The 25854-nt window shown below is 43.1% G+C and overlaps 1 protein-coding gene across 1 annotated transcript in view; it reads left to right on the forward strand.

Annotated features, from left to right (window-relative positions):
• The first annotated feature begins 5731 nt into the window (after window positions 1–5731).
• The window catches only part of SLC2A13 (solute carrier family 2 member 13), a 284709-nt gene continuing 264586 nt past the window's right edge, over window positions 5732–25854 (forward strand). The window contains exon 1 of the mRNA XM_036299793.1: window positions 5732–6525. Coding sequence (XP_036155686.1) covers window positions 5973–6525 — 553 coding nt within the window. The 5' untranslated portion in view covers window positions 5732–5972. The remainder of the gene's footprint in view (window positions 6526–25854) is intronic.

Consider the following 25854-nt stretch of genomic DNA (forward strand, 5'->3'; position numbering starts at 1 on the left):
GAGCGTCTGCCCCCTGGTGATCAGTGCACATCATAGCGACGGGTTGAACAGTTGAATGGTTGGACACTTAGCATATTAGGCTTTTATTAGATAGGATATGCATAGCCCAGGGACAGAGACAATAGTGTGGTGAAGGCTTGGAGAAGGGGTGGGAGGGAAGTAGAGGGGGTCAACAGATGGAAATAAAGGGGACATCTCTAATACTTTAAACAATAAAGATAAAGTTAAATATATATATATATATATATATACATAATTGATTTTTGTTAATGATAATATATATTACTAGGGGCCCGGTGCACGAAATTCATGCACTGGGTGTGTGTGGGTGGGGGGGGAGTGTCCCTCAGCCCAGCCTGCCCCCTCTCACATACTGGGAGCCCTCAGGCGTTGACCCCCATCACCCTCCAATTGCAGGATCGGCCCCTTGCCCAGGCCTGACGCCTCTGCCAGAGGTGTCAGGCTTGGACAGAGGACCCCCATTTCCCCCCGATCACTGGCTCTGACCCCCGCCCAGGCCTGAGGCCTCTGGCCCAGGAATCATGTCTGGGCAGGGGACCCCCATCTCCCTCTGATCGCTTGCTCCACCCCCCGCCCAAGCCTGACGCCTCTGACCCAGGCTTCAGGCCTGGGCAAGGGGACCATCATATCCCCCCAATCCCCAGCTCTGCCCCCCCAGCTCCCCTTGGTTTCAGGCTCCGCCCCTGCCCAGGCCTAATGCCTCTGGCCTGGGCGTCCGGCCCGAGCAGCAGGGACCCGCAGCTGCAGCGGCCCCACAATCGTGGGCTCCGCTTTAGGCCCAGGCCAGGGACCCCTAGCTCCTGGGACTGCCAGCTTCGACCGTGCCCAGCTCCCATCGCTGGCTCCACCCCTACTTCCTGCTATCACTGGCCAGGGCGGCAAAGGCGCCTGATTCTCTGATCATGGCTGGGGGGCAGGGCAAAAGGCGGCCCCCCCGCTCTTAGCTCCCCCCTGGGTTTCCGATCACTGTCAGTGGCAGGGGGCTTCTTCCTGCTTTCCCTTTCGCCTCCCTGCATTGTGCCTACATATGCAAATTAACCGTCATCTTGTTGGCAGTTAACTGCCAATCTTAGTTGGCAGTTAATTTGCATATAGCCCTGATTAGCCAATGAAAACGGTAGCGCCGTACGCCAATTACCATTTTTCTCTTTTATTAGTGTAGATAACCTTACTAAACTCAATTAGTTCTAGTAACTCTTTTGTAGAGTACATTAGATATTTTTTGGAGACTAACGTCATCTGTGAAGAAAGACAGTTTCCAATCTGGATAAATTTTGTTTTATTATTATTTTATTTCTTACTTTACTCATGAAGACACATTTTGTAAAAATCACAGGAAGGAAGTAGTGAACGCTCCTACCTTCACCATGAAGATTCTATGTCCCCCACTTACTGACTGTTATCATGAAAATCTGATATGAAAGCATGTTCAACATCACTCAAGTGTCATTTAGTGTATTTGAAATATATAAAAGTATTCCATGATATACATTCTAAAACTTATGATAGAGAATCTGGAAGGAAATTACAATTGTGTTCTTTTGGAAACAGTGAGGTTGGCCACTCTTGCTGAAATAATTTTTTGCATTAAGTTAGTTTAAATAATCTTATTTTTCATTGCAAGTATTACTGGCTGTTTGTTAATGGCATTAGCTTACATGGACAATGAGTTACACAATTGGTATTATCAAATTAAAAGATTTGGTTCTTCTGAGTCAAAACTTAACTTTTCTAAATAACTTCATTAGCCAACTATAAAATATAAGCAAATTGTTTCAGCTGGGTATTTTGCTTGGTTTTAACATGAAATATTCACTCAATTTTAAAAAGCAGAGTCATAATATTACCGTGCTTACAACTTCAGACAGAGTCACATAATTGAGTTTACAATTTGGATTCAAAAAGCAAAATAAAGCCTACTGGATTGTTGTTAATCCTCACTCGAGGATATTTTTCCATTGATTTTTAGAGAAAGTGGAGGGGTGGTTGGGGAGGGAAAGAGACAGAAACACTGATGTGAGAAAGACTCATTGGTTGCCCCCTGCAAGCACTCAGATTGGGGCGAGGATTGAGCCTGCCCTTGACCAAAATTGAACCTGAGATGCTTCAGTCCACTGACCCAAACCAGTTAGGACCGATACCATTTTTCAAAGACCAAGTATACCATTCCTGATGACCACCTGTGGACATTCAGGTTTATTCAATAATACATTTCTGTAGTGTATCAGAACGTTTTGAGTGTGGAGTTTCTGTTACTCAGAATTGAAACCATTAAATACTGATACAGCATTATTAACCTTCTTTTACAGAAGAGAGAACTGATGCTTAAAGAAAATAAGTAGGTTGTTCAGGGTCCCATGGTCAAGTAAGGAGTAAAGATATGAACTCAGGTCTGTGCCTACAATGTCTAGGCTCCCTCCCTCCCCCTCCAACTATTTATCTATTTAACAGAACTCTTTCCCCATTCTTGTTATTAACACCATGTTCTTCATTCCTGCTATTCCTTTTTGCTTGTCTTTTTCTCAGAGGAAGACGCGTTCCTCTGCCTATCGATGGCTAGGTTAGCCTCTCCCCTAATGATCTTGCCCCTAATGATTTTGCTCTTTATCCTCCCTGCCTTTTTGGGGACTTAGCTCTATCAATCATTCAGGCTCTTGAATTATCAATGTCTTCTTTACCTTCAGCATCTAAATGAATTCAACTCAGACCTGACCCCTGAAATAACCTTCATCCTTTGTCTTTTTGTTAGAGAGAGGAAGGGAGAGAAGCATCGATGAGAAAGAGAAACATCGATTAATTGCCTCCTGACTGGGAATCAAACCTGCCACCTTTTGGTGTACGGGACGAAGCTCCAACCAACTGAATCACAACAGCCAGGGCCATCCTTTCTCTTGATCTGACAACATAATCAGCAGGTCCAATCAGATATAATAAAAAGTTTGCTAGGACTGCAAAGAAGCTTGTTATCTGCCCCTCAGACAGGAGTGGAATGGGATATAGAGAATGGAGCTTGCTGTAGCCATTTGGCCACCACATGGAATTTGAGAATGGAGCCTAAGTAGCATGAAGCAGAGTGGAGAGATGGAGCAATGTCTTCTCTTAAGGACATGCTGGTGTTTGAGTCCTATATCCAGCTGTACTTAAATCAGTTTACTATAAACTTTTCAGAGACAAGAGCCAATAAACCCTCCTTTTCTGCTATGATTTTTGATTTGGGTTTCACCAGTTTAATTTGGGTGTTCTTTCTTTTGCAATTGAAACAATACAAAAACAAATAAAACAACCTCTGTATTTTACAGTGTACATATAAATGCATACATATGCATGCTAGAACCATTCATTTCAAAGTAGTAGGCGGGCTCATTTCTAGGGAAATGGGACTGTTATGGTGGAAGCGATAATTGGGAAGGAATCTTTGTGTTATTATTGTTAGACTGCTTTACAAGAATACATATCTTATGAAATTAAAAATAAACACCCAACAAACATAAAGACAATACTCTGCCTCCAACCCTACCATCCCCTCTCAACAACGACCACAACAACTTTTATTGGACTAATGATGAATGTCCTTGCTTGATATTCAGAATGTATAACAGTGTAGCTAAAACGCTTCTCTCTCTTCTTTCCCTTTTCTACAATGGGCCCTTAGTCTTCCTGGAGGCTGTAAAGCAAATGTACTTAAAACTGGGGCTTTGGAACTCACCTTGCAAATCAATGATGTTTATAATTATTATTTACTGGCAATACCAATTAATATTTCAAAATACTTTTTCATGCTACTCTAGTTAATGAGGAGTGGCTGCACCACTATATCCTTTGCAAATAGAAAAACAAGGCAAAAACTAATTGAGTGGTTTGTCAAAAGTTGTAGAATAAAACAGAGATAGAGATGGGACGCATGTCTTTTGATTCTCAGCTGATGGGCTTTTGTGACCTGCTGTTGGGGCAGGCTTTGGAAACTCCATTTTGGACTTAGGATATGGTGCTAAATTGAATTTGGCTCCCTCTGTGCGCTGAGAAGAACTCCGTTTAACTCCCGCTGCCTTTTTTTCTCTGTCATATTTGATTTCAGATGTAACCTGACTGTAAGTATTTAAATGCCCTGAAGATATGGAACAGAACCAGTTAAGTAGTTTAGTGTTCTGTTACACAGAGGTGGATTTCCAACAAGGGGTACTCGGGAGGCAAGGCGTTCACTCCACGTTCTAGGAATAAAAGCAGTTTGTTCCATCTCAACAAGAGAAGAACTGTCAACATTACCAGCTGATCTGATCTGGGGAGCCTTTCTCATCAGAAACCGTGAACAGGCTCATCACCAGGTGGCGCAGTTTTACTATACTGTATAGGCGGGGAAAGAGGCGCTCTCACCTGAATCTTTGCAGACTGTCAATATGAAGGCGCGTTCATTGCTTCAGAGCTAAAAGCTCTCTCTGTTTCACTGATCCTAGAGAATGAGCATTCAGCCTTGCTTTGAAGCCACACGGTAAGTTTAAAAAGTTAAGTCCTCTGAACTCAATGTATTTTTTCTTGTTGCTGGAAAGGAAAGTGCTATACTGTGGGCTATAATCCAAATACTAAAAGCAATTTTGACAAATTCTAACACAACTTTATTAAAACAGGAGCGACAAAAGCATTTTCTTTAAGAGAAAAAAGTTTTGGACTACATGAAAATAGGCCCCAGGCTAAGAAATCTTTTGCTCAAATAAGGGAACTACAAGCACTGACATTAGGAATAAGATCATATAATGCTTTCTTTCTTTACCTTCTCCCCTCAGCCCGAAGAATGAAAGTAAATCAGAGACAAAATCATGTTTCTCTTCTGAAGAATGATTTAAGTCACAGGGAGAGAAGACAAACAAACATAAACGAATGGGCAATTAACAGTTTAAAAAACTGGCCCCCAAAATGAAGTAATTCAAAATGCCCTGCAAATGGAGAGCCACAGTGGGCATTCCTCGGGGGAGAAGACAGCCTTCCCTTCCCTGAGCTCGCAGGGGGGTGAAGATTGCTTATTAAATCACAAATCAGATTCTTGGGTTTACTTTCTACGCCTGGGAACTACTGTACCTGGTTATACAAGAGTGAAAGGTGAATTTTCTTTGACACATCAGACGTCCAGAGAAGGAGTTATGGGATTCACCTGGGGAGATAGAGGATCTCCGTCCTCGTAAAGAATCAAGATGTACCATGTGTTTAAAATAAACATAAATCGAGGAGGGACTGGCGATGAGAGCAAACATGTTATACACATGGAAGAACACAGTCCTGAACTGCTCCCCCACAAACTCATTGACGTCCCAATATTAGAAAGTGAAGGGTACCTGCTATGTGCCACACCAAGATGGTTTTTTCTAGGCCCTTTCCCGTCAAGGCCATCCCCAGGCTGGCAGAGGGAGGTCAAGGATGTGTTACGGGGCTCTCTCCCTGGCCTCCCAACCGTGCAGTCCTTGCAGCCAGTGTCTCAGGTGTGGGAGCCTATTGCCCCGCATTCCCACATTGGCCCGATGCCCAGCTGCAGCCCCCAGACCAGGGCTAATTCCCTAGTGACGCCAGAGCCCCGAACAAGGAGCCTGGATGCGAGGTTCTCCTGGACCTGGGGGCGGAGCCCGGAGCTGGCGGAGCCCGGCCCCGCCCACGGAGGGGGCGGAGCCTCTCCCGGGCTGGGCCCCGCTGGTCCCCGGGCCGCACGTGACCCGCGGCCCCGCCTCCCGCCCGCTCCGCAACGCCAGCTCGGCAGGCGCGGGGCGTGAGTCTCGAGTGAGACCCGCCAGCCTCCAACTCCGCAGCGCCCGAGCGCGGCGGGCAGCAACTTTCTCCCCGGAGCGGGCCCCGGCCGGAGGAAGGCGGCGGCGGTTGCCCCTGCCCGCTCAGGCTGTCCAGCCCCTCCGAGACCGCCGGCCCGCGGAGCCTCGACCCTCCCCCGGGCAGCCCCGGGCCCCTGCCGCCCTATGTCCCGCAAGGCGAGCGAGAATGTGGAGTACACGCTGCGGAGCCTGAGCAGCCTCAAGGGCGAGCGGCGCAGGAAGCAGCCGGAGCCGGACGCGGCGAGCGCGGCCGGGGAGCGCAGCCTCCTGGCGGCCGCCGAGTCGAGCAGCAGCCTGCAGAGCGCGGGCGCGGGCGGCGGCGTCGGGGACCTGGAGCGCGCGGCGCGGCAGCAGTTCCAGCAGGACGAGACCCCCGCCTTCGTGTACGTGGTGGCGGTCTTCTCCGCGCTGGGCGGCTTCCTGTTCGGCTATGACACCGGCGTGGTGTCGGGGGCCATGCTGCTGCTCAAGCGGCAGCTCAGCCTGGACGCGCTGTGGCAGGAGCTGCTGGTGTCCAGCACGGTGGGGGCGGCCGCCGTCTCGGCGCTGGCGGGCGGGGCCCTGAACGGCGTCTGCGGCCGCCGCGCCTCCATCCTGCTGGCCAGTGCCCTCTTCACCGCCGGCTCCGCGGTGCTGGCCGCGGCGAACAACAAGGAGACCTTGCTCGCCGGCCGCCTGGTCGTCGGGCTTGGCATCGGTGAGTTGGGGACCTGGGAAGGGCCCCTGGAGGCCCCTGGCCTCCCCGCTCTTGACCCTGGTCGCTGCGTTCTGTTTGGGGGTCTCCGTCGGGTCTTGCCAGGTCGGAGAGGATTCCCTCCACTTCTCTTGTCCCAAGAAAGCCCGTCTGTTAGTCCTGCCTCAAAGGCTCCCTCGGGAGGTGGGCGGTGGGTGGGTTGATGCAGTTACCTCCCAGCCCACGGAGAATCTTGGCTCTTCCACGAAAAAGTGAACCCGCGTGACTGCTGCCTCTCCGAGCACTTACAGGACCCCGCTCATCACCAGCTTTTTCCTTGATCCAGCCCAACCTGATGCTGCTCCGCAGCTTATGAGGGCAGGTCTCTCTGCTTTCCTGCGTTGTCTCGCTTTGTCTCTCCACTGCTAGCTCTTTCCTTGTCTAGGATTCCAAACTCCGAACCCAATCAGTGCTAAAGTCACAGTAAGTTAATTTTAAAGTTAAGTAATTCTGGACCCGAAAGCTATTCTGTGCTACCCCCTTCTCTTTCCTTCTCTAGTTATTTGTCTTTAGGTGGAGTATAATTTTCCTCTTCTTGCTTTTATTTTTTTTGCATGGCCTTTTGCTTTCGTCTTTCCCCCAAATGAATTCTTTGCTCCTCTGTTTTTCTCACTTTTCCTTTACATTCATATTCACCCATTCTCTTCGTTTTGCCTCTCCTGCCTTCCTGTTGGGAACCAAAATGATCGGCTAAAAAAATGTCATGTTCACTTCCTACATTTATTTAGGAGCTACTCCCTCTGTGGATAAATGCCCAGCAAGAAATTTGCAATGTGCTTCAAAAGTAAGGATTGAGGTTCCCCTGGCAATGATTTTTCACCCTGGTTGCTGAGCAGGGCAAGTACAGTCGTTGAGTTCTTGGCAGACAGAAGCTATTTGGAATGTGGTCAGTATTATTAGAAAGCACTTTTGAGGGAGCGTTGGGGGTTGAGACTTCAGTCTCGCTGGTCGTGTTTCTAAGACACACCGCTGATGCTTTTCAGATGTTGCAGTTCATAATTCAGCTTTGTTTCCTTTGGGGTGCGTTTAATGTATTTCTCCCCTGGGGCTGGGCTTGATGAAAGAAAGCCCTTTCAACCTGGGGCTCCCGATGATCTGCCCATTCACCGCTTGTTTGACATTTACGCTTTTCATCCCTTCTCTGTAGGCTCCGAGGGGAAGCGAGCCCCATTTAAACAACTCCGCATGAACTGTGAGCCTGAACCCCGGTTCCCTGCACTTCATGTCCCAAAGCTGTCATTACTGACCCCCCTTTAGTTTGTTTCTTGTCCTGTTAATTAGTGAAGCAAGGCAAGGCTCTCAGGAAAATGTTAAGTGGGCACCTTGAAGCCCAATATGACCAAAGTACAGCTGACGTGAAACCTCTTTTATAGGAACCACCTGTGCCTTCAACAAATCACCTGGCATGAAAGTCAAATGATCAGGATTCTTTTTCTCAGCATTCTCTGCTTGGGACACCCAGATCATCTTTTTTGTTTGTTTGTTTCTCCTGGCATAGAAATAACAATTTTGGGTAGCAAGATTTCTGCAGTCAGACTGACTCCTACTTGTGATTTTGAAATTGCATAATGTTTTGCAGAGATCTCTAAATGAAGCTTCCTAGAGTTTAGCTATGGCAAGTAGTGGGTATTTGAATATTATGTTGACTCTTGTATCTGAGCAGAGGTAGATCATTGGAAGGACATAAGAAGAGCAGATGCCCCGCCGACATGGCGCAGTGGTTGAGCACGGACCTCGGAATCAGGAGGTCACGGTTCCATTCCTGGTCAGGGCATGTGCCCGGGTTGCGGGCTGGATCCCTAGTGTGGGGCGTGCAGGAGGCGGCGATTGGTGATTCTCTCTCATTGTTTCTGTCTCTTCCTCTCTGAAATCAATAAAAGTATATTAAAAAGAGCTGATATTCAGTAATTAGATGTTTGCCATGCCCTTTGGATAGGTCATAAAAAGTTATCTCTGGCAATACCTCTTAGTATGGGCACGGATCCCAATTTAAATTCTTTTTTTTTAAAATATATTTTATTAATTTTTTACAGGGAGGAAGGGAGAGAGATAGAGAGCTAGAAACATCGATGAGAGAGAAACATCGATCAGCTGCCTCCTGCACACCCCCTACTGGGGATGTGCCCGCAACCAAGGCACATGCCCTTGACCGGAATCGAACCTGGGACCTTTCAGTCCGCAGGCCGACGCTCTATCCACTGAGCCAAACCGGTTATGGCCCAATTTAAATTCTTTAAGAGAGAGGTAAATTTTCTCTTGAGCCCTTAGGACCTCAATTGCCTTCAGCTCAAATAATCCGCGTGCCAAAGTGGCTCATTTTGGGGAGGCTGTTCTGAACCCCTTCAACACAATTTGCCGCCCCCCCTAAAAAAAAATTAAAAAATTGTATTGTACAGGGTAATCTTATTGTTTATGTCCTTTACAATGACATATTGTTTAAGAATTTTATACTTGTAATCAAAGTTTTTAGGTGTGGTTGGGTATACCAGGATCGAAGGAATTTGAGTATAGTTTTCCTTTATTTGATTGCTATCTGGGACATTGTCTCTCTCATGCATAACACACACAATAAATTGTCAAGAAAGGGCAAATTACAAGAACTTAGTCCTGTTATCACTATTAGCACATACATAACCCCCCCAAAAAGCAGTTTGATTTAGCCTTTTCTCCATGGTGTTCGCATTTATTTTTATTGCTCCTCTTAAACATGATTTAGTGCCTGTATAGGGAATGTCAGGAAGTCCCTAAATGTGCATATTCACCAATATTCAAAATCTTTACTGAGAATTGACATATTTGTATATACAACACTGGGTTTGTTGAATTAATTTTAGATTTACATCAGTTTCTTCTGTCAGTCTCTGTTCCAGGGCTCCCTCTACTGGAACACAATTTGTAGCTGCATATTGCATCTTGTAATTAGTATGGTATGGCCTGTTGAGTAATTCTTTTATATTTTTCACATTTTCTTTCCCAAATGGCACTTTGAATTCTTATTCTTTAATGCAAAGCAAATGTAAACTCTTGTTTTATCAAAAACATCATGCAGTTATGCATTAATGTAAAAAAAGTTTCATTTAAGATAAGCATAGTTAGCCAGAATCAGCCAGATTTTTAAATAATCAACTAATGCTTTCTTTTTGCAATCAACTTTTTTTGGTGTTTTTTTTTTTAAATCCCCCTTTCCTCAATTTCTTGCTTTCACTTTCAACTTCTTTTAAAGCAGGATTGCTGTATTGGATTTATGCTCACTACTGGTATGAAACTGGCGTGTAAAGTAAAACTTCGCTTAATTTCCTTTATTTTCTTGTTTCATACACATTAACAATTTACATGCACTACCCTCTCCCCCCTCTTATTTCTGTTGGCTTGACAATCATAATGAGGATTATGACCTAATTGTGTTTGTCTAGTAGTATTGTAACACCCTCTTGGAGTGAGTTGTCAGTGAGATGACGGAAGTCTGTTCATGTGAATTCTTTGAAGTTATTCATGTGACTTCTGTATAAAACACTTTTTCATTCACTCACCTTTTCCTCTTCTGCATTTTAAGCCCTAAGTAAGAATACAGCCTAAGTTAAACGACTTCACACTGATGTCCTTGGCTTTAACACCTCTAAAGATGTAGAACCTGCTGGTAGACTTCAAATAGCAAGCAGTCTTGCTATTTTACAAAAAAGCACATGAGATATTTTCCTTTTCTTTTTCTCATCCAACTTGGATTGCTTTATACATCTGTCCTATCTACAACTCTTCATTCCTTTTCATTTATTTGTTTATTATTTATTTTTTGTTGTTGACTGTGTTACAGATGTTCCCCATTTTCCCCCTTTTTGCCCTCCCTCACCCAAGCCTTGCCCCATCGAAAGCCTTCCCCACACTATTCTGTCCATGGGTTATGTATATATGCATATATATTCTTTGGCTAATCTCTTCCTGTCCCCTCCATCCCACTGAGATCTGTTATTATGTTCCACGTTTCCATGCTTCTGGGCTTGTATTGTTTGTCAGTTTATTTTGTTCATTAGATTCCAAATACAAGTGAGATCATGTGATGTTTGTCTTTTTCTAACTGGCTTTTTTTTTGCTTAACATAATAGTCTCCAGGTCCATCCATGCTGTCGCAAAGGGTAAGAAGTCCTTTTTTACAGCCACATGGTATTCCACTGTGTTAATGTACCACAGCTTTTTAATCCATTCATCTACTGATGGGCACTTGATCTATTTCCAGATCTTAGCTATTGTAAATAACGCTGCTGTGAACATAGAGGTGCATATATTCTTTCTGATTGATGTTTCTGGATTCTTAGGATATATTCCCAGAAGTGGGATTCTTTTCATTTCTTACCACCCCCAACCCCCTTTTGTTTTTCTTGGACCTTCAGAATCAATAGTAGCAACACTTCTAAAAAGAAAACTTCCACTGTGATGAGGAAAACCTGTACTCACCAGAAAAACCTCAAACCCCTTTTCCACATTTAAAATGTAATTTTCTTGAATGTAGAGAGAGAAAGAAATAGCCAACTTTTGTAGATATTCTAAACTGGGAGTACTGCATGCTTTATACTTGGCATTTTATTAAATACTAGAGGCCTGGTGCACGAAATCTGTGCAAGGGGCTCGGCCCTTGCAGCCGTGGTGGCTTCCCTTGGCTCTCCCAGCAGCCCCGGGTCCGCGGTCCAGAAGGTGATTCGGCTGTCCTGTCTAATTAGCATATTACGCTTTTATTATTATAGAATTACTATAGATTAGCACCACTGTTTGGAATGGTGTGGTCTGGAATAAGTGTCAAAGCCACATGACAGGAGCCTCACTTCACAGCGAGGCTGAGCAGGGTCAGGGGATCACCAGTGCCACCAGGGTGGAGGCCTGGGCTTTCTTCTTTATCTGACTTCATCATCTCCCTGTGTTGCCTGAGGGCGACATCTCAGCAGTCACTCTCCAGGAAGAATGTGAATTGACAATGGAATTAGCTGCCTATGCCCTGGAAATGATAATGTCTTTTGCTCATTACAACTCTGTGTCAGGCACTCTTCTAAACATTTTGCCTCTATTTACGTAATCTTCATAATAAATAACCCAGTGACACAATATTGTTCTTTTTGAGATGAAGATATTTAGCAGAAAGAGATGAAGTCACTTTCTCTTGGTCACAAAGCATCTGGTGGAGCCAGGATTTGCCAGGAGAGGTCTGGCTTCATAGTCAGCCCATGCTCCTCTGCACAGTGACACTGACTGGTCCCTGAAGCTACCAGCATCTGTGATGTGGACGTGAATTTTAAAATATAGACTTTGCAAAGTAGCCGTGGCATACCATGGAGTGACAATGAGGAAAGCAGAGCTAGTTAGAACATTCCTTTGCTAAGAGCTTGTGAACAGGGATGCCCATACTCAGGGCAGCTGTGTTGCACACCTTGGGGCGTGGGGGGTGCGGGGCTCCATTCATGCTGCATTTACCCTGGACGGGGTGGATTCCCATGGAATACAGTGGGGCCTCCTGGAGTTGGACAACACAGATACTGTTCATGATGTAGCAACTAAATTAAAAAAAAAAAAAAAAAGAAGCTATTTCTGCTTTTCCTTTCTGTCGTGATGTTCTGTCTGCTTGAAATGTGCTTTTCCATAACATTCTCTCTACCCATGCCAGTCACTTACTGAGTGATGACTTTGTTGGGTGCTGGAGAGACAAGGATAAAAATAGTCCCTGGTCTTAAAAGACATAAGGAAAGACAAACACTAGGTTGTTCATCCTACATAGAACCATCAAAGGATGTTTACTCATCCTTCCAGGCCTAACTTTATCAGGAAAGCTCCCTCAGCGGGCCTTTGCTGGATGTTAGCGCTTTCTCTGAACCACACACTCAGGACATTGAACTGCATTATGCGTTGAAGTGGATCTTTTTGGCCATGACTCATCTCCCTGGTAGACCAGGAGCTTACAGGGTCACCTAATTTGGTAGTACAGTCAAACCTCGTTTGTCGAATGTCTCTCATCTCGAACAGTTCGGTTCTCTACCAAGTTGTTCACAGAAAAATATGTCTGTTGTGGAACCAAACTTTGGTGTCGACAACCCTTCCAACTCTCAACATGACAAAAAGGGTCTCTCAGGCAACAAAGGAGAGAATGCTTTTGTTGCTGGTGAAAAAAAGCACAATTTTAAAACATAACGAGACCATCAAGAGTGCTCATGTTCTAAGGGTGGGAAAGAAACTGATCACAGACAATTGAAGTAGAAAAACTTGTTGATTTGGATAAAAGCAGTTAGCCAGTGTCAGCCATTTTGGAGGCATTGGTATATGAACAAGCAAAGATGCTGCGTGCTGACCTGAAAGACACTCCTGGACCAAATGCTAAAAATGACTCGTTTAAGGCTAATAGGGGGGTGGTTCAATAAATTTAAGAAAAGAAGTGTTTATACATACATTACATAGTATATTAGACATGTGCTGCATATAAGAAAGGTTAAAATGGAATCATTTGGAGTCTGGAATGGATTAATTCAATTTACATTATTTCTAATGGGGAAAAAATTCGGTTTTCAAACAAATTGCTTCTCAGCCTTCTGGAACGAATAAAGTTTGAGAACTGAGGTTCCACTGTAATAGTATATGTACTCTCACTGTATTTACTACCCTACTATTTATATATTAAGCTCTTAAATATGTAGCAAACTAAAGAATGCATAAAAGTAATACTCAAGGACCATTGCTGTAGTTGAACACACGAAACCTCTGATACACAGTTCATTCAGAAAGTCGAATGCTTGGTGGTGATGCGTGAGGCCTCTGGATCTGGGCTGCCTGGGCCCCCACCTTGGCTGGCCACTTACTACCCAGGTGACTGTGTCAGGTCTCGTATTTCAGTTTCTTTATCTGTGGAATAGAGATAATACCTGCCTCATAGGGTAGTTAGGAGGATTAAGTAAGTGAACATTGGTAAAGTGCTTTTACAGTGCCTTCACAGGTAAGCCGTGTAACCTTTGGCAAATTACCATTGTATGCCTCAGTCTCAATGACCCCAGAATGAGTGTGATGATAGCACTTAGAAAATAAGGCTGTTGTAGAAATTAAACGAGCTGATGCATGCAAACATGCCTGGCTAGCTATAAATGGTCACTCTAGCTATCAGGTGCAGCCGTCTCAGTCACGCCCTAACACAGTGGTTCTCAACCTTCTGGCCCTTTAAATACAGTTCCTCATGTGACCCAACCATAAAATTATTTTCGTTGCTACTTCATAACTGTAACGTTGCTACTGTTAAGAATCTTAATATAAATATCTGATATGCAAGATGGTCTTTTATTTTTATTTTTAAAAATGTTTTTATTGATTTCAGAGAGGGAGAGACAGAAACATCAATGATGAGAGAGAATCATTGAATGGCTGCCTCCTGCATACCCTCTACTGGGGATCGAACCCAAAACCCAGGCATGTGCCTCACTGGGAATGGAACCGTGACCTCCTGGTTCATAGGTTGATACTCTGCAAGATGGTCTTAGGCGACCCCTGTGAAAGGGTTGTTCGACCGCCAAAGGGGTCGCGACCCACAGGTTGAGAACCGCTGCCCTAACACCTATTAGCAGTCACGGGAAATAAATTTCTTATGAGAGTTTAATGCTTATACCTAGTAACAGGTAAGTAAAAACTCCACCTATAAATGGAACAGGCAAACTTGAAAGACAGAATGAGTAATTTAAAAGCATGGCAGTACTCTGTCTTTCAGGTGTTCAGTTTCTATTATTAAAATTATCTTCCAGCCAGACAGGTGGAGTTCTGAACCCAGTCTTGAAGGAAGTGATAAACAGGTTGTCTGAGAGAAGGGTACTTTCCTAGTGAGGCAAGAGGAGGGAGATAAATGCAGAGCACTGAGTAGAACAAGCCGTTTTTCTGGGCCGTGTGGAGGGGTTGAAGAAAGTAGTAAAAATGTGAATCTCTTTGTTTGAGTGTAATCTCTGCTGGTAGTAAGGGACTGGTTGGACCTGTGGTATTAGGTCTGTCTTGTAATATTTTACATGCCTATTTATAGACAAAAGAGTCCAGTTCCCCATGGAAAAGATATATCTGCCTCTTAAGAGGCAAAGAATGAATACTGTTCATATCCCATAGCTTTGGGATAAAAAGAACATTAATAATGGAAGCTTTCATGTAAAACTCCATTATATTTTTGGATTTGGTTATGACTCCCATGTCAGGAACTCATTCCATACAACAGAGAGAGAACATTGGAAACTAAATTGTGTGCCTAGTATTCAAGGACTAGACATTCACTATTTAATATTTGGTTAGCAAGTGCTTATAGTTTTGAAAGAAAATTATATAGTGACTCAAGCACGTGTAACAATGGATTTCAAAGATTCTTGAAATGTAGGCATCATTATAAGTTAATCTCAGGGTAAAATTTGAAGCAGTCATTGCGATATCTAACTAATTCCAACATTTGCTCTATATTCATAGGAAATAGGTTTCTAGAGTTCTATTTTTGGGTGGACAGGCAGTGTCAGGGTAAGGCGGCCATCTGGTTTTGTAGGTGAGACAGCATGTGTCTCAGGACTATCTCAGAGGTCACGCAGGGCCCACAGGCCGCCTGCCCACCAGGCATTGAAGTGACTGAAATGAAAACATGCAGAAGACACAAAAAACTAATGAAGTCCTTTGTCATGTATCTTGAAAGCAAGCTTGTTGGGAATTCTTATACAATCTTTCGTTATATTCACTTCTATCCTGTATTAGGGAAATACTTAGAATTTTTTCAGAGTTTACAGTTTGTCCTTCTACTTGTTCATCTGATGTTAAAATTTATCCAGTATGTTTTAATCAATACTACAAATCTAGAGTTGTAACAGTCATTTTTCATTGAATGCTTTCTTTTTTTACACTCATTTTTTAGAGACAGGACAGAGAGAGAAACATCGATTAGTTGTTCCACTTACACATTTATTGGTTGCCTCTTGTATGTGCTCTGCCCCAAGCTCTAACTCGACACCTTGGCATATCAGGACGATTCTCTAACCAACTGAGCTACCTGGCCAGGGCCTCCTTAGATACTTTAATTTATCCTGTGAGTCTGGCCTCTAAATATGTCTAGAATCTAGTTCTCATCACTTCCATTTCTGTCACCCAGATCCAAAATACCATCTCTCATTTGGAGCACTGCAAGTGTCCCAGCTGTTCACTCTGCCTTTTTCTTTTCTTTTTTAAAAAAATATTTATTTATTTATTTTAGAGAGGAAGGGGGAGGGAGAGAGAGAGAGAAACATCAGTGATGAGAGAGAATCATTGATCAGCTGCCTCCTGCACGCCCCCCACTGGGGATTGAGCCCGCAACCTGGGCATGTGCCCTGACCAGGAATCGAACCATCTGGTTCATCAGTCGATGCTCAACCACTGAGCCAGACCGGCCTAGCCACTCTGGCTTTTTCTTGACACCTCTGCTGTCTTTTCTCCACATGACAGCTGGAATGATTCTTGTAAAATACAGAGCAGATCCTGCCACTTCAGTGCTCCTCGAAGTGCTGCCCTCGGTAGCTCCCATCTCGCTCAGAGTAACAGCCAGGGGCCCGCACGGCTGCAGTGTTCATGCCCATCCCCCTCCTTCCACATTGCTTCCTACTACTTCACTCCTGCTCCAGCCGCCCTGGTCTCTAAGAACACACAGTTCATCCTTCCTGGCCTTCAGGTCTGACTCCTCTGCTGGAAAGCACTCCTCAGGCATCCACATCATTCCTTCATCTTTGTGTTTCATAAATGTCTCCCCTTAATGAGTTCTTCCTCGATCACTCTGACGTTGCAGCCCCCACCATTGGTACTCCTCACTCTTTACTTTTAGTTTTTTTTTTTTAAATCTCTCTGCTTTATTGTTCTCTCTGGCACTTTTCACTAATTGATATCTGTTACTTATTGTTTCCCTTCACTAGAACATAATCTCTATGAAGACAGGTTTTTATTTTTCTGTTTTTGCATACCCCTCTTCACCAGTGCGTAGTCTGGTGCCTGGCACACAGCAGTCATTCGATAAGTATGTAATGAATAGATAAAAACTAAAACTATATAACCCTGGTGAGTAATTTTTTGAACTGAGACCGGGTTGTCTGTGCATTGGGGATGTCATAGGAAAATGGTACAGTGGTTGTGGGTAATTAAATGTCTCTCGGGTTGCTTCTGACTCAAGTCTGTCATTTCAGGCGGTTTAAAGTAATTGGGAAAAATAGATATTTTTAAGTTTAAGACATTTAAGTCTAACGTTTCTCAATACCTGGGACAAAAGCAGATCGCTGCATCAGTCTTACACGTCTGAAACTGGAATTTGATTCACGCATGAAAGATGACTAGACTCTCAAGATGAACTTAAAGTAACTACAGTTGACCTTTGAATAAAATGGGTTTGAACTGTGTTGGTCCACGTGTATGTGGATTTATTTCAATGTGTGTACAGTCAGCTCTCTGTATCTGTGGATCGAAAACAATAGTTTTGTTCCCTGGTTAGGTATCTGCAGAGGCAGAGGACCAACTGTATAGGTACACTGTTCCACATTATTTTGTATCAGGGACTAGAGCATCAAAGATTTTGATATCCGTGGGGGTCCTGGAACCAGTCCTCTGCAGATACTGTAAAGTTTTGGGGACTCAAAAGTTAATATGGATTTTCAATTATGCATGGGTTGTCGCCCCTAATCACCTTATTCAGCGATTAACTGTTGACACACGATGGTAGAATCAAACTACTTATGTGGTAGTACATCCCCCCCCCCCCCCAATCCCTCTCCCACACACACACTCAGTGCTGTGAACGCTCTAATGTCTCCACTATGCCTGGCAGAGAGTTTTGTAGGAAGAGGGATTATCATTAAAGTAGTTGCATTTTCTAGTTGAACATGGAATTCAAGATAGGGGTGGGGGTGAGGGTTGGAGAGTCATATTTCACCCAGACTATAAAGAGGCCTGATCAGTTTCCCCTGACCTTCACATCATCTTTCTCTGATGTTTCCAAAATTCAGTGAATCATTCTGGAGAATGCTGGGTATGGAATTTGAAATCTCTTCTCCTCCTCCTCTCCTCTCTCTCCCCTCCCCCTCTTCTTCCTCCTCTTCCTCCTCTCCACATCCTCCTCCTCCTCCTCCTCCTTCTCTTCTTCTTCCTCTTCTTCGTTAATCCTCACTTGATATTTTTCCATTGATTTTTAGGGAGAGTGGAAGAGAGAGGGAAAGACAGAAACATCGATGTGAGAGAACACATTGATTGGTTGCCTCCTGCATGAGCCCTGACCAGGGCCTGGGTCAGGGAGGACCCTGCAGCCGAGATACATGCCCTTAACCAGGATGGAATCCGGGATCCCTTGGTCCGCAGGCCTACGTTCTAGCCACTGACCCACACCAGCTAGGACTCTTGTTTTCTTCTTGGTGCTCAATCCATATTTCAGATTCTGTAATAGACTTTATTGAGTAGGTACTAAGCAGTGGGCCGGGCATAAAAAATTTGGGGATTAAAAAAATAAATAGAAGACATACTTTATTTTCCATATGGACCTGGTTATAAATATAGGGGACAAAGCATGGGTAAATGTGTTATGATGTGACAAATGTTGAGAGATGTTATTAAATGTACGGAATTTAAAAAATAAGTATCATGATCTTGAGGTTGCTCTGATCCTTAAATGACCTGTATTTTAATTCTGGATGTGAAAAATGGTTCCAGGCTTCAAGTGAGGCCAGTCTGTAACTTCATAGCAACGAAGTGGCATCACTAGTCCAAATTGCGATAATTAAAATAGTAGAATTATGTTACATTTTAAACTAATTGGAATATGGGTGCTTCTGATAAATATGGAAACTTAAATTGTTAAACAAAATAATCAAATTATGCTATGAAGACCTGGCTTAAGCCAGTTTTCCAGTTTACCATTTTAGTTTTTAATCTTGTGAATTCCTTACACTCTTAATACCTTGCCATTCCAGACACATTTTATTATGCCTTTCTCTACACCACTTCTATGACTGTCCAAGTGTGATACTCATATATCTTTGATGTAGACAGTAATAAAATAAAATATGTAAGGCACAGTAATACACATAGTGTCTACCTGGAGCTAGCAGGTCAGGCTTTACAAAGAATTTACTTCATAGAGTTCTTTTAAAAAAATATATTTTATTGATTTCAGAGAGGAAGGGAGAGGGAAAGATAGAAACTTAAATGATGAGAGAGAATCATCAATCAGCTGCTTACTGCACACTGGGGATCTAGCCTGCTACCCAGCATGTGCCCTGACCGGGAATGGAACCGTGACCTCCTGGTTCATAGGTCAACGCTCAACTGCTGGGCTTCATAGAGTTCTTGTGTGTGTCAGCTGATAAAGTAGTTTCTATTAAAAGCATAGCATAGTTCCTAGTCCTCAGTAAATGCTTAATAAATAGTAGCTATTTGTATTTTTGTAATGTAATTTTACATAACTGTACTCTCTACCATATTATAAGTTTTAAAAGTTTAAAGGCTATGTCTTTTGCCCACCTCATGCCCCTTTTTAACCCCTGTGACATAGCCCAGTGCCTGATAGGTGGCTAGCACCTGCATTTGATTAATTGATCTGAATTTTTCCTCCCATTTTATCTCTATTGTAGACAGCAACATCTATTGAATTAGTAAACAGAAGTAAACTGTGCAATAAGTTTCCTTGGCATGTTAGTAATGAAAACCCTCTGTAGAGCTGTAAGTTGTATATTAGTATGAGTATAATGGATAAGTTACCTAGTTTCACAGCCATAATTCCTGCATAAATAGAAAAATTTGCAATTTTCATCGTGTGATTTGAACCTTGAAATATAGGAGTGGACAGAAAGAAATGGAATTTACTACAAGTACATATATGATATGCTTTTATTCTTTGTTGTCAGTAGTTGGTCATTTTCAACTAATGAAGTTCAGGGAACAAAAACACAACAAAAGATTCTAATAATATGCTTTTATTTTTAGGTCATATTTCTTCATTAACCTGTGAAATAGGAACAAATAAGTGACACTTTAATAATAGTGTCAACATAAGTAAATTTTAAAGAACATAATAATATTCAGATGAATGAAGTATTTATTGTGAATGAACAGATGTTGAGACTGAAGAAGTAAGAAGTCATTTTTTCTTTTAAGAACTTAGTTTTTTAAAATAAGCTAATACCCTGATTAAGAAACACACAAATGTTGGAGAAGAAACACATAATTTTGTGATATTCATTTAGTAATTACATAATTACTTAATATTTGTGCAAGAAATCCTTATATTCTAGAGCATTTTCAAAATTATATTTTTCTAAAAATGATACTCATTTTCAAATATAGATTTATATGTACTTATAAGCATTTCTCATATAAGAATTATGGTTATCTATACTAATAAAAGGGTAATATGCTAATTAGGGCAGATGTCTTCTGGATGTCCATCCAGACAAAGCCACAGTGGCTGCGAGGCCCAGGGCTCAGGCTGCTGTGGGCTCAGGCAGCTGTAAGCCCCAGTGGCTGTGAGGACCGGGGCTCAGGCCTCGCAGCTGCCACGGCTGGCAGTGGCAGCAGCAGCGGGGGTTATAGGGGCGGTGCCTTCCCCTGATCAGCTGGGTCGCCTCCCTGCGGGGAACGGGCCTAAGCCATCAGTAGGACATCCCCTGAGGGCTCCCAGACTGTGAGAGGGGGCATGACGGACTGAAGAACCCCCCGCTCCCCCGCACAAATTTTCGTGCACCGGGCCTCTAATTTATTAATAAACATTTATGCTTTGCATATCAATAGCTACTGCTCTGGTTAACAGTTAACTTCTATTTGCTTTAAGTGAAAAAACTAGATGACTTAATTCGATTTGGATTAGAAGGATTTGTAGATGTGAATTTAATGCCATTGTCAGTAAATTTTTATTATTTCTAAGTGGTCATGAAGATGATGTATCCAGGGATGAGTCATTTAGACAAACATTGCCTTAATTATTCAAAAGAAAATGAATTCTAGGAATTACAGATCAACAGACTGATTAATTTCTAGCAAAATTATAAACTATTATTAAGGTGAAGATCTGGAGGCATTTGGAAAAGAGTATGATGATTAATAGAAGCTTTTCTGGTTTCCCTAGGAATAGGTCTTATAAAACTTCATTTTTATGTTTCTTTTGAAAGCATGGCTGGGTTTGTAGATTAGGGAAATTCTGCAGCGAAAGAATTTGACATATCCCCTTTCTTTCATTGAACATATTTGTAAAACACTTTTTACTAAGCGGTGAGCAAAATATGCTTTATTAATCCCATGGGGGATAATGATAAGTAATCTCTGACATTTGGCAGATACAATGACATGACTTAGTTGGATGCTCTGTCAGGGTTGCCTCCAGTGGAGTCCAACACCGAGCTCAGTCCTTCATGCTCCATGCGTATCCAGTCTGGGGGAGCCTAGAGCAAACCAATTGGCTGTTAATGCGGGATAACAGAGTTAATATTAAAAATACTTTCAAGCTACGAGAATGCTGTTAAAATCAAGAAAAATTAAAAGTATTAGGATATATGTTTATAATATGTTCCATATGTATCTTTTACATTTCAAATATTTTGTATTATTTCTTTTGGTGTATACTTGGATCTGGCCAACCATGAGACAGATGCTTTCAGTGAGTGCAGCAAGGAGTCTGTGGGAGTCTGTACAAGTAGGCAGTGTGCACACTGTGCAGAGACCTGTCCAGGTGTTGAAGGAGAAGTCTGCATTGTATTCATAGCCTGACTGGAGGGCCTCTGTGGTCCCATCTGATTCCAGATTTCTAAGGGCTGCTTCAGTGGTTCCGTGGAAAAATGGTTTCATCCAATCTGTAAGGGAACCTGTCCTCTGAAATGGAATGAATGAGCGAAGATACTCAGATTGCAAGCGATGGAAGAGGGGGACAGTGTCACCTTTGGTAGCTTCTATTTGTGTTTGGTAAACATTGGTTGATTTGCTGGAAACACTTGAATCATTTTTATTAACTTTTGTCTCCTGCCTATTAAATTCTCAAATTAGCTTTATTTTACTTGAATATAGTTTGAATCCGTTTTTTGGGGGATTCAAACTATATTCAAGAACATTATTTTATGTTGTTCATTTTGTTAAGATAATTTGTAAAATAGGAAGATGGCTACTTTGAAAGCCATATGTCTCTGGCATTCTCTGTGGAGCGCCACAATCCCCTCTGCTCTGTTTAAATGGTTACTGCTGCTACTTTCATGATTCTTATCAAGAAAACCAATTATTGAGGAAAAACTAAGATGGCGGCATAGGTAAACACCGGGAAATTGTCGCCTCACACAACAATTGAAAATTACCGCAAAGGACTGAGCAAACATCATCCAGAACAACAGGAAGGCTGGCTGAGTGTAAATTCTACAACTAGAAGGAAAGAAAAGCACGCTGAGAGCCAGAGGCGCTGCGGAGGTGAAGTGCAGAGGTACGGCGGCTCGCGCGCGCGAGGAAAGGGGGTGGCGCCTGAGGACGCAGCTGTCTTTTTGGAATCACAAGCTCCCGACAGCTCTGAACTCCGGTTCCGGGAAGTCTCTGGGGACCCAGGACTCATACGGGGAGAGGCTGGTCTGTCTGGCAGCGGGCGGACTTGAGGGCGGCTTTCCCTCAGAGGTGCTTGCAGCCGTTACCGGGACACTGAGACGCGCGACTCCGGGCGGAGAATCGGCCATAGCTGCTTTCTCCGCCCTTTGATTCCCTGAGACCCCGCCCCACCCAGGCTGCGGCAGAGGCTTTTGCATGTGAATGTACCTAACTGCAGCCCAGGCAGACGCTCCTTGATCCGCCCTTTGATTCCCTGAGACCCCGCCCCACCCAGGCTGCTGCAGAGGCTTTTGCATGTGAATGTACCTAACTGCAGCCTAGCCAGGCAGACCCGGAACTTCCAAGAGAAGGCCCAAGGCCCCGCAGCGGCTTGCATTGCTTCACAGCTGAGCCTTTTCGTGGCTCCTGCTGTGTGGTCTCAGGCAGAGGCTGAATTAGCACCTCCTTAGATCCAGGAGCCACTGTACCCAGTGGTCAGAGGGGGACCATCCAGACTGCAACTCCTCAGATCCATAAGGGACACACTCAGGGAGCAGACTCAGTGAGCACCAAAGCCCCACTGAAGCAAGTCTTGCCCCAGAAGGGTGTCTTCAGCACAGAAGTTCTCCCACTTTAGACACAGCTGATTCTCACAGCCAATTGGCCTGGAGGTCAATTCCTCCCAGTGATCCTACAACAACCAAGGCACCAAGAGTGCACCAAGAGTGTCCACCCCAGGTAACTGGGGAGGCTGAGCTACTGGGCCCTACAGGACACCTGGCGCACAGGGCCACTCTATCAACACAGGGAAGCTGCCAAAATGCGGAGACAAAGAAACAGGTCACAAATGGCAGAAATGGAGGAAAGCAAACGATTGGATATAGAGTTCAAGGCCACGTTTATAAGGTTTTTCAAGAATTTTATGGAAACCGCCGATAAATTTAATGAATCCCTCAATAAGTATAGTGAGACCATGGAGGACATGAAAAAGGACCAACTAGAAATTAAGCATACACTGACTGAAATAAAGAATAATTTACAGAGATCCAGCAGTAGACAAGAGGATCCCAAGAATCAAGTCAAAGATTTGAAATACAAAGAAACAAAAAATACCCAACCGAAAAAGAAAAAAGAAAAGAGATTCCAAAAATATGAAGATAGTGTAAGAAACCTCTGGGACAACTTCAAGCGTACCAACATCAGAATTATAGGGGTACCAGAAGGAGAGAGAGGGCAAGATATTGAAAACCTTTTTGAAGAAATAATGACAGAAAACTTCCCCTACCTGGTGAAAGAAATGGACTTACAAGTCCAGGAAGCGCAGAGAACCCCAAACAAAAGGAATCCAAGGAGGACCACACCAAGACACATCATAATTAAAATGCCAAGAGCAAAAGATAAAGAGAGAATCTTAAAAGCAGCAAGAGAAAGACAGTCAGTTACCTACAAGGGAGTACCCATACAACTGTCAGCTGATTTCTCAACAGAAACCATGCAGGCCAGAAGAGACTGGCAAGAAATATTCAAAGTGATGAATAGCAAGAACCTGCAACCAAGATTACTTTATCCAGCAAAGCTATCATTCAGAATAGAAGGTCAGATAAAGAGCTTCACGGATAAGAAAAAGCTAAAGGAGTTCATCACCACCAAACCAGCATTATCTGAAATGCTGAAAGGTATTCTTTAAGAAGAGGAAGAAGAAAAAGGAACTCTTACCATTTGCCACAGCATGGATGGAACTGGAGAGCGGATAAATACCACATGATCTCACTCATTTGTGGAATATAATGAACAACATAAGCTGATGAACAAGGACTGATCCAGAGACGGAGAGGCATTGATTGGACTGTCGGGACTTGGAGGGAAGGTAGGGGAGGGTGGGGGTAAAGGGGAAAGATCAACCAAAGGACTTATATGCAAGCATATAGGCCTAATCAATGGACATGGACAACGGGGGGGTGAGGGCATGAGCGGGGGGGGGGGGGGGGGGTAGAGGGTAACGTGGGGACAAGGACACATATGTAATATCTTAATCAATAAAAAATATATTTAAAAAAAAAAAAAGAAAACCAATTATTTCATGTTCTTGAGCTGATTGACTTGCAAATAAGGTTGTGCTCTTAAGGATTTTTTTAAATTTTTTTGGTAAATTTACCAATTTCTGCAATTTGGAAATATTTCCATACTTACTCTAGTTGTAGTCATTTAGATAAAATATTTAGAGATTAATAGACTCTCAAAACTGGTAGGTGCAGACTCCATACTATACATTTTATATGATGTTATGATGAACATTCATCTTCATTTCTTTGTTGTTGTTAAAAATATTTCACCAAAGAAATCACTTTGTAAAAACAAAGGCGACCATTTGTAGCTTAGTTTCCCACCACTCGCCATCCCCTCATCTTCATATTCCTTCCTCCACTCTCACCACCCTTTGGTGTTTTTATTCTTTACTAAAATACTTGGTATTTCTCAATCTTAAGTGTGAACAAGAGCATTTTTAGAGTGCTTTGCTATGTTTATTGGTCTATAACATACAATATAGGTAGTATGCTAACTATGTCAATATAGCTTAGACAAGACCCCTAGCTCTTCTCCGACCAGATTAACACCCTGCCATATAGGGCTCCTGGAGCTGTGTTAGTTGTTTAGATAATATTTACCTTTCCTTTAAGAGGCAGCCATTGTTGATTATTGATTTTAAAAAGTATTTTGAAGAAGTGATTATTCTTCCCTTCAAATACTAGAATGTCTGGCTAGCTAGTGAGGTGCAATTTCTTCCAACTTGTAATTCCTTCTAATGTGTGATGTCGAGGTCATTCAGAAAGATAGTAATTTTAAAATAAAGTGGTCTAATAAAATCAGTTTATGCGTCATCTTTTTCAATTTAGATATCAATGAAATATTCAAGTCCTACCAAGCAATTTGCTTTTTGAGTAAGACCTGCCTATACTTTGGTACTTATCTTTAACTGTTCTGCTTTAAAAAAAAAAAAAAGTTTCTATTTATTTCAGAGAGGAAGGGAGCTGGAGAGAGAGAGAGGGGGGGGGAGAGAAAGAGAGAGACACAGAAACACATAGATGTGAGAAAGAAATGTGGATCCGCTGACTCCTGCATGCCCCCTACCAGGAATCAAGTGTCAAACCCAGCATGTGCATGAGACAGCAGTCAATCAGCTGAGCTACACAGAACAAGGCAACTGTTCCGCTTTTGAGCTTCATGTTCTAAAATAAATATTATATCACTGAATTTATTTCATCAATTAAACATATTTTTAGGCCATTAAAATACAATGAGGGTCTCTCCTCTGCCACCCTCGCTCCCTCCGTTCATATCTATAGACCTGTTGCACTCAGAAACTCTAGTTACACTATTGAGTGGTAGCTTCGGTCCTTAGTACCATTTATCAGGGGCCTTCGGAAAGCCAATGAGATGATTAGCCTTTATTTTTCAAAAAATCATTTACTGTTTGCCTTTACATTTTTGAATAATCCTTTCTGAATGAAACTGCAGCAAGGATGGTAATGAGGGGCCTGGAGTGTTGAGTGTGTGTGTGTGGTTGTGGCACCAGTAACCAGAGAAGACACTTGGTACCCAATGAGATCAATCTGAGGACGGATCTGTATTCTTCATCATCGCTGTCAGAGCTCAGGCAGCAGTTGGGAGGGAAGATGCTGCATTTCTAGAGCTGTTTGTGATATCCTTCCTGTCTCAAGGCCTAATTGTACCTTTTGGGGTGAGTCAGTGAAACTTATTTTC

The sequence above is a fragment of the Myotis myotis genome, unplaced genomic scaffold, assembly GCF_014108235.1.
Source record: "Myotis myotis isolate mMyoMyo1 unplaced genomic scaffold, mMyoMyo1.p scaffold_m19_p_3, whole genome shotgun sequence".
Classification (NCBI taxonomy): Eukaryota; Metazoa; Chordata; class Mammalia; order Chiroptera; family Vespertilionidae; genus Myotis; species Myotis myotis.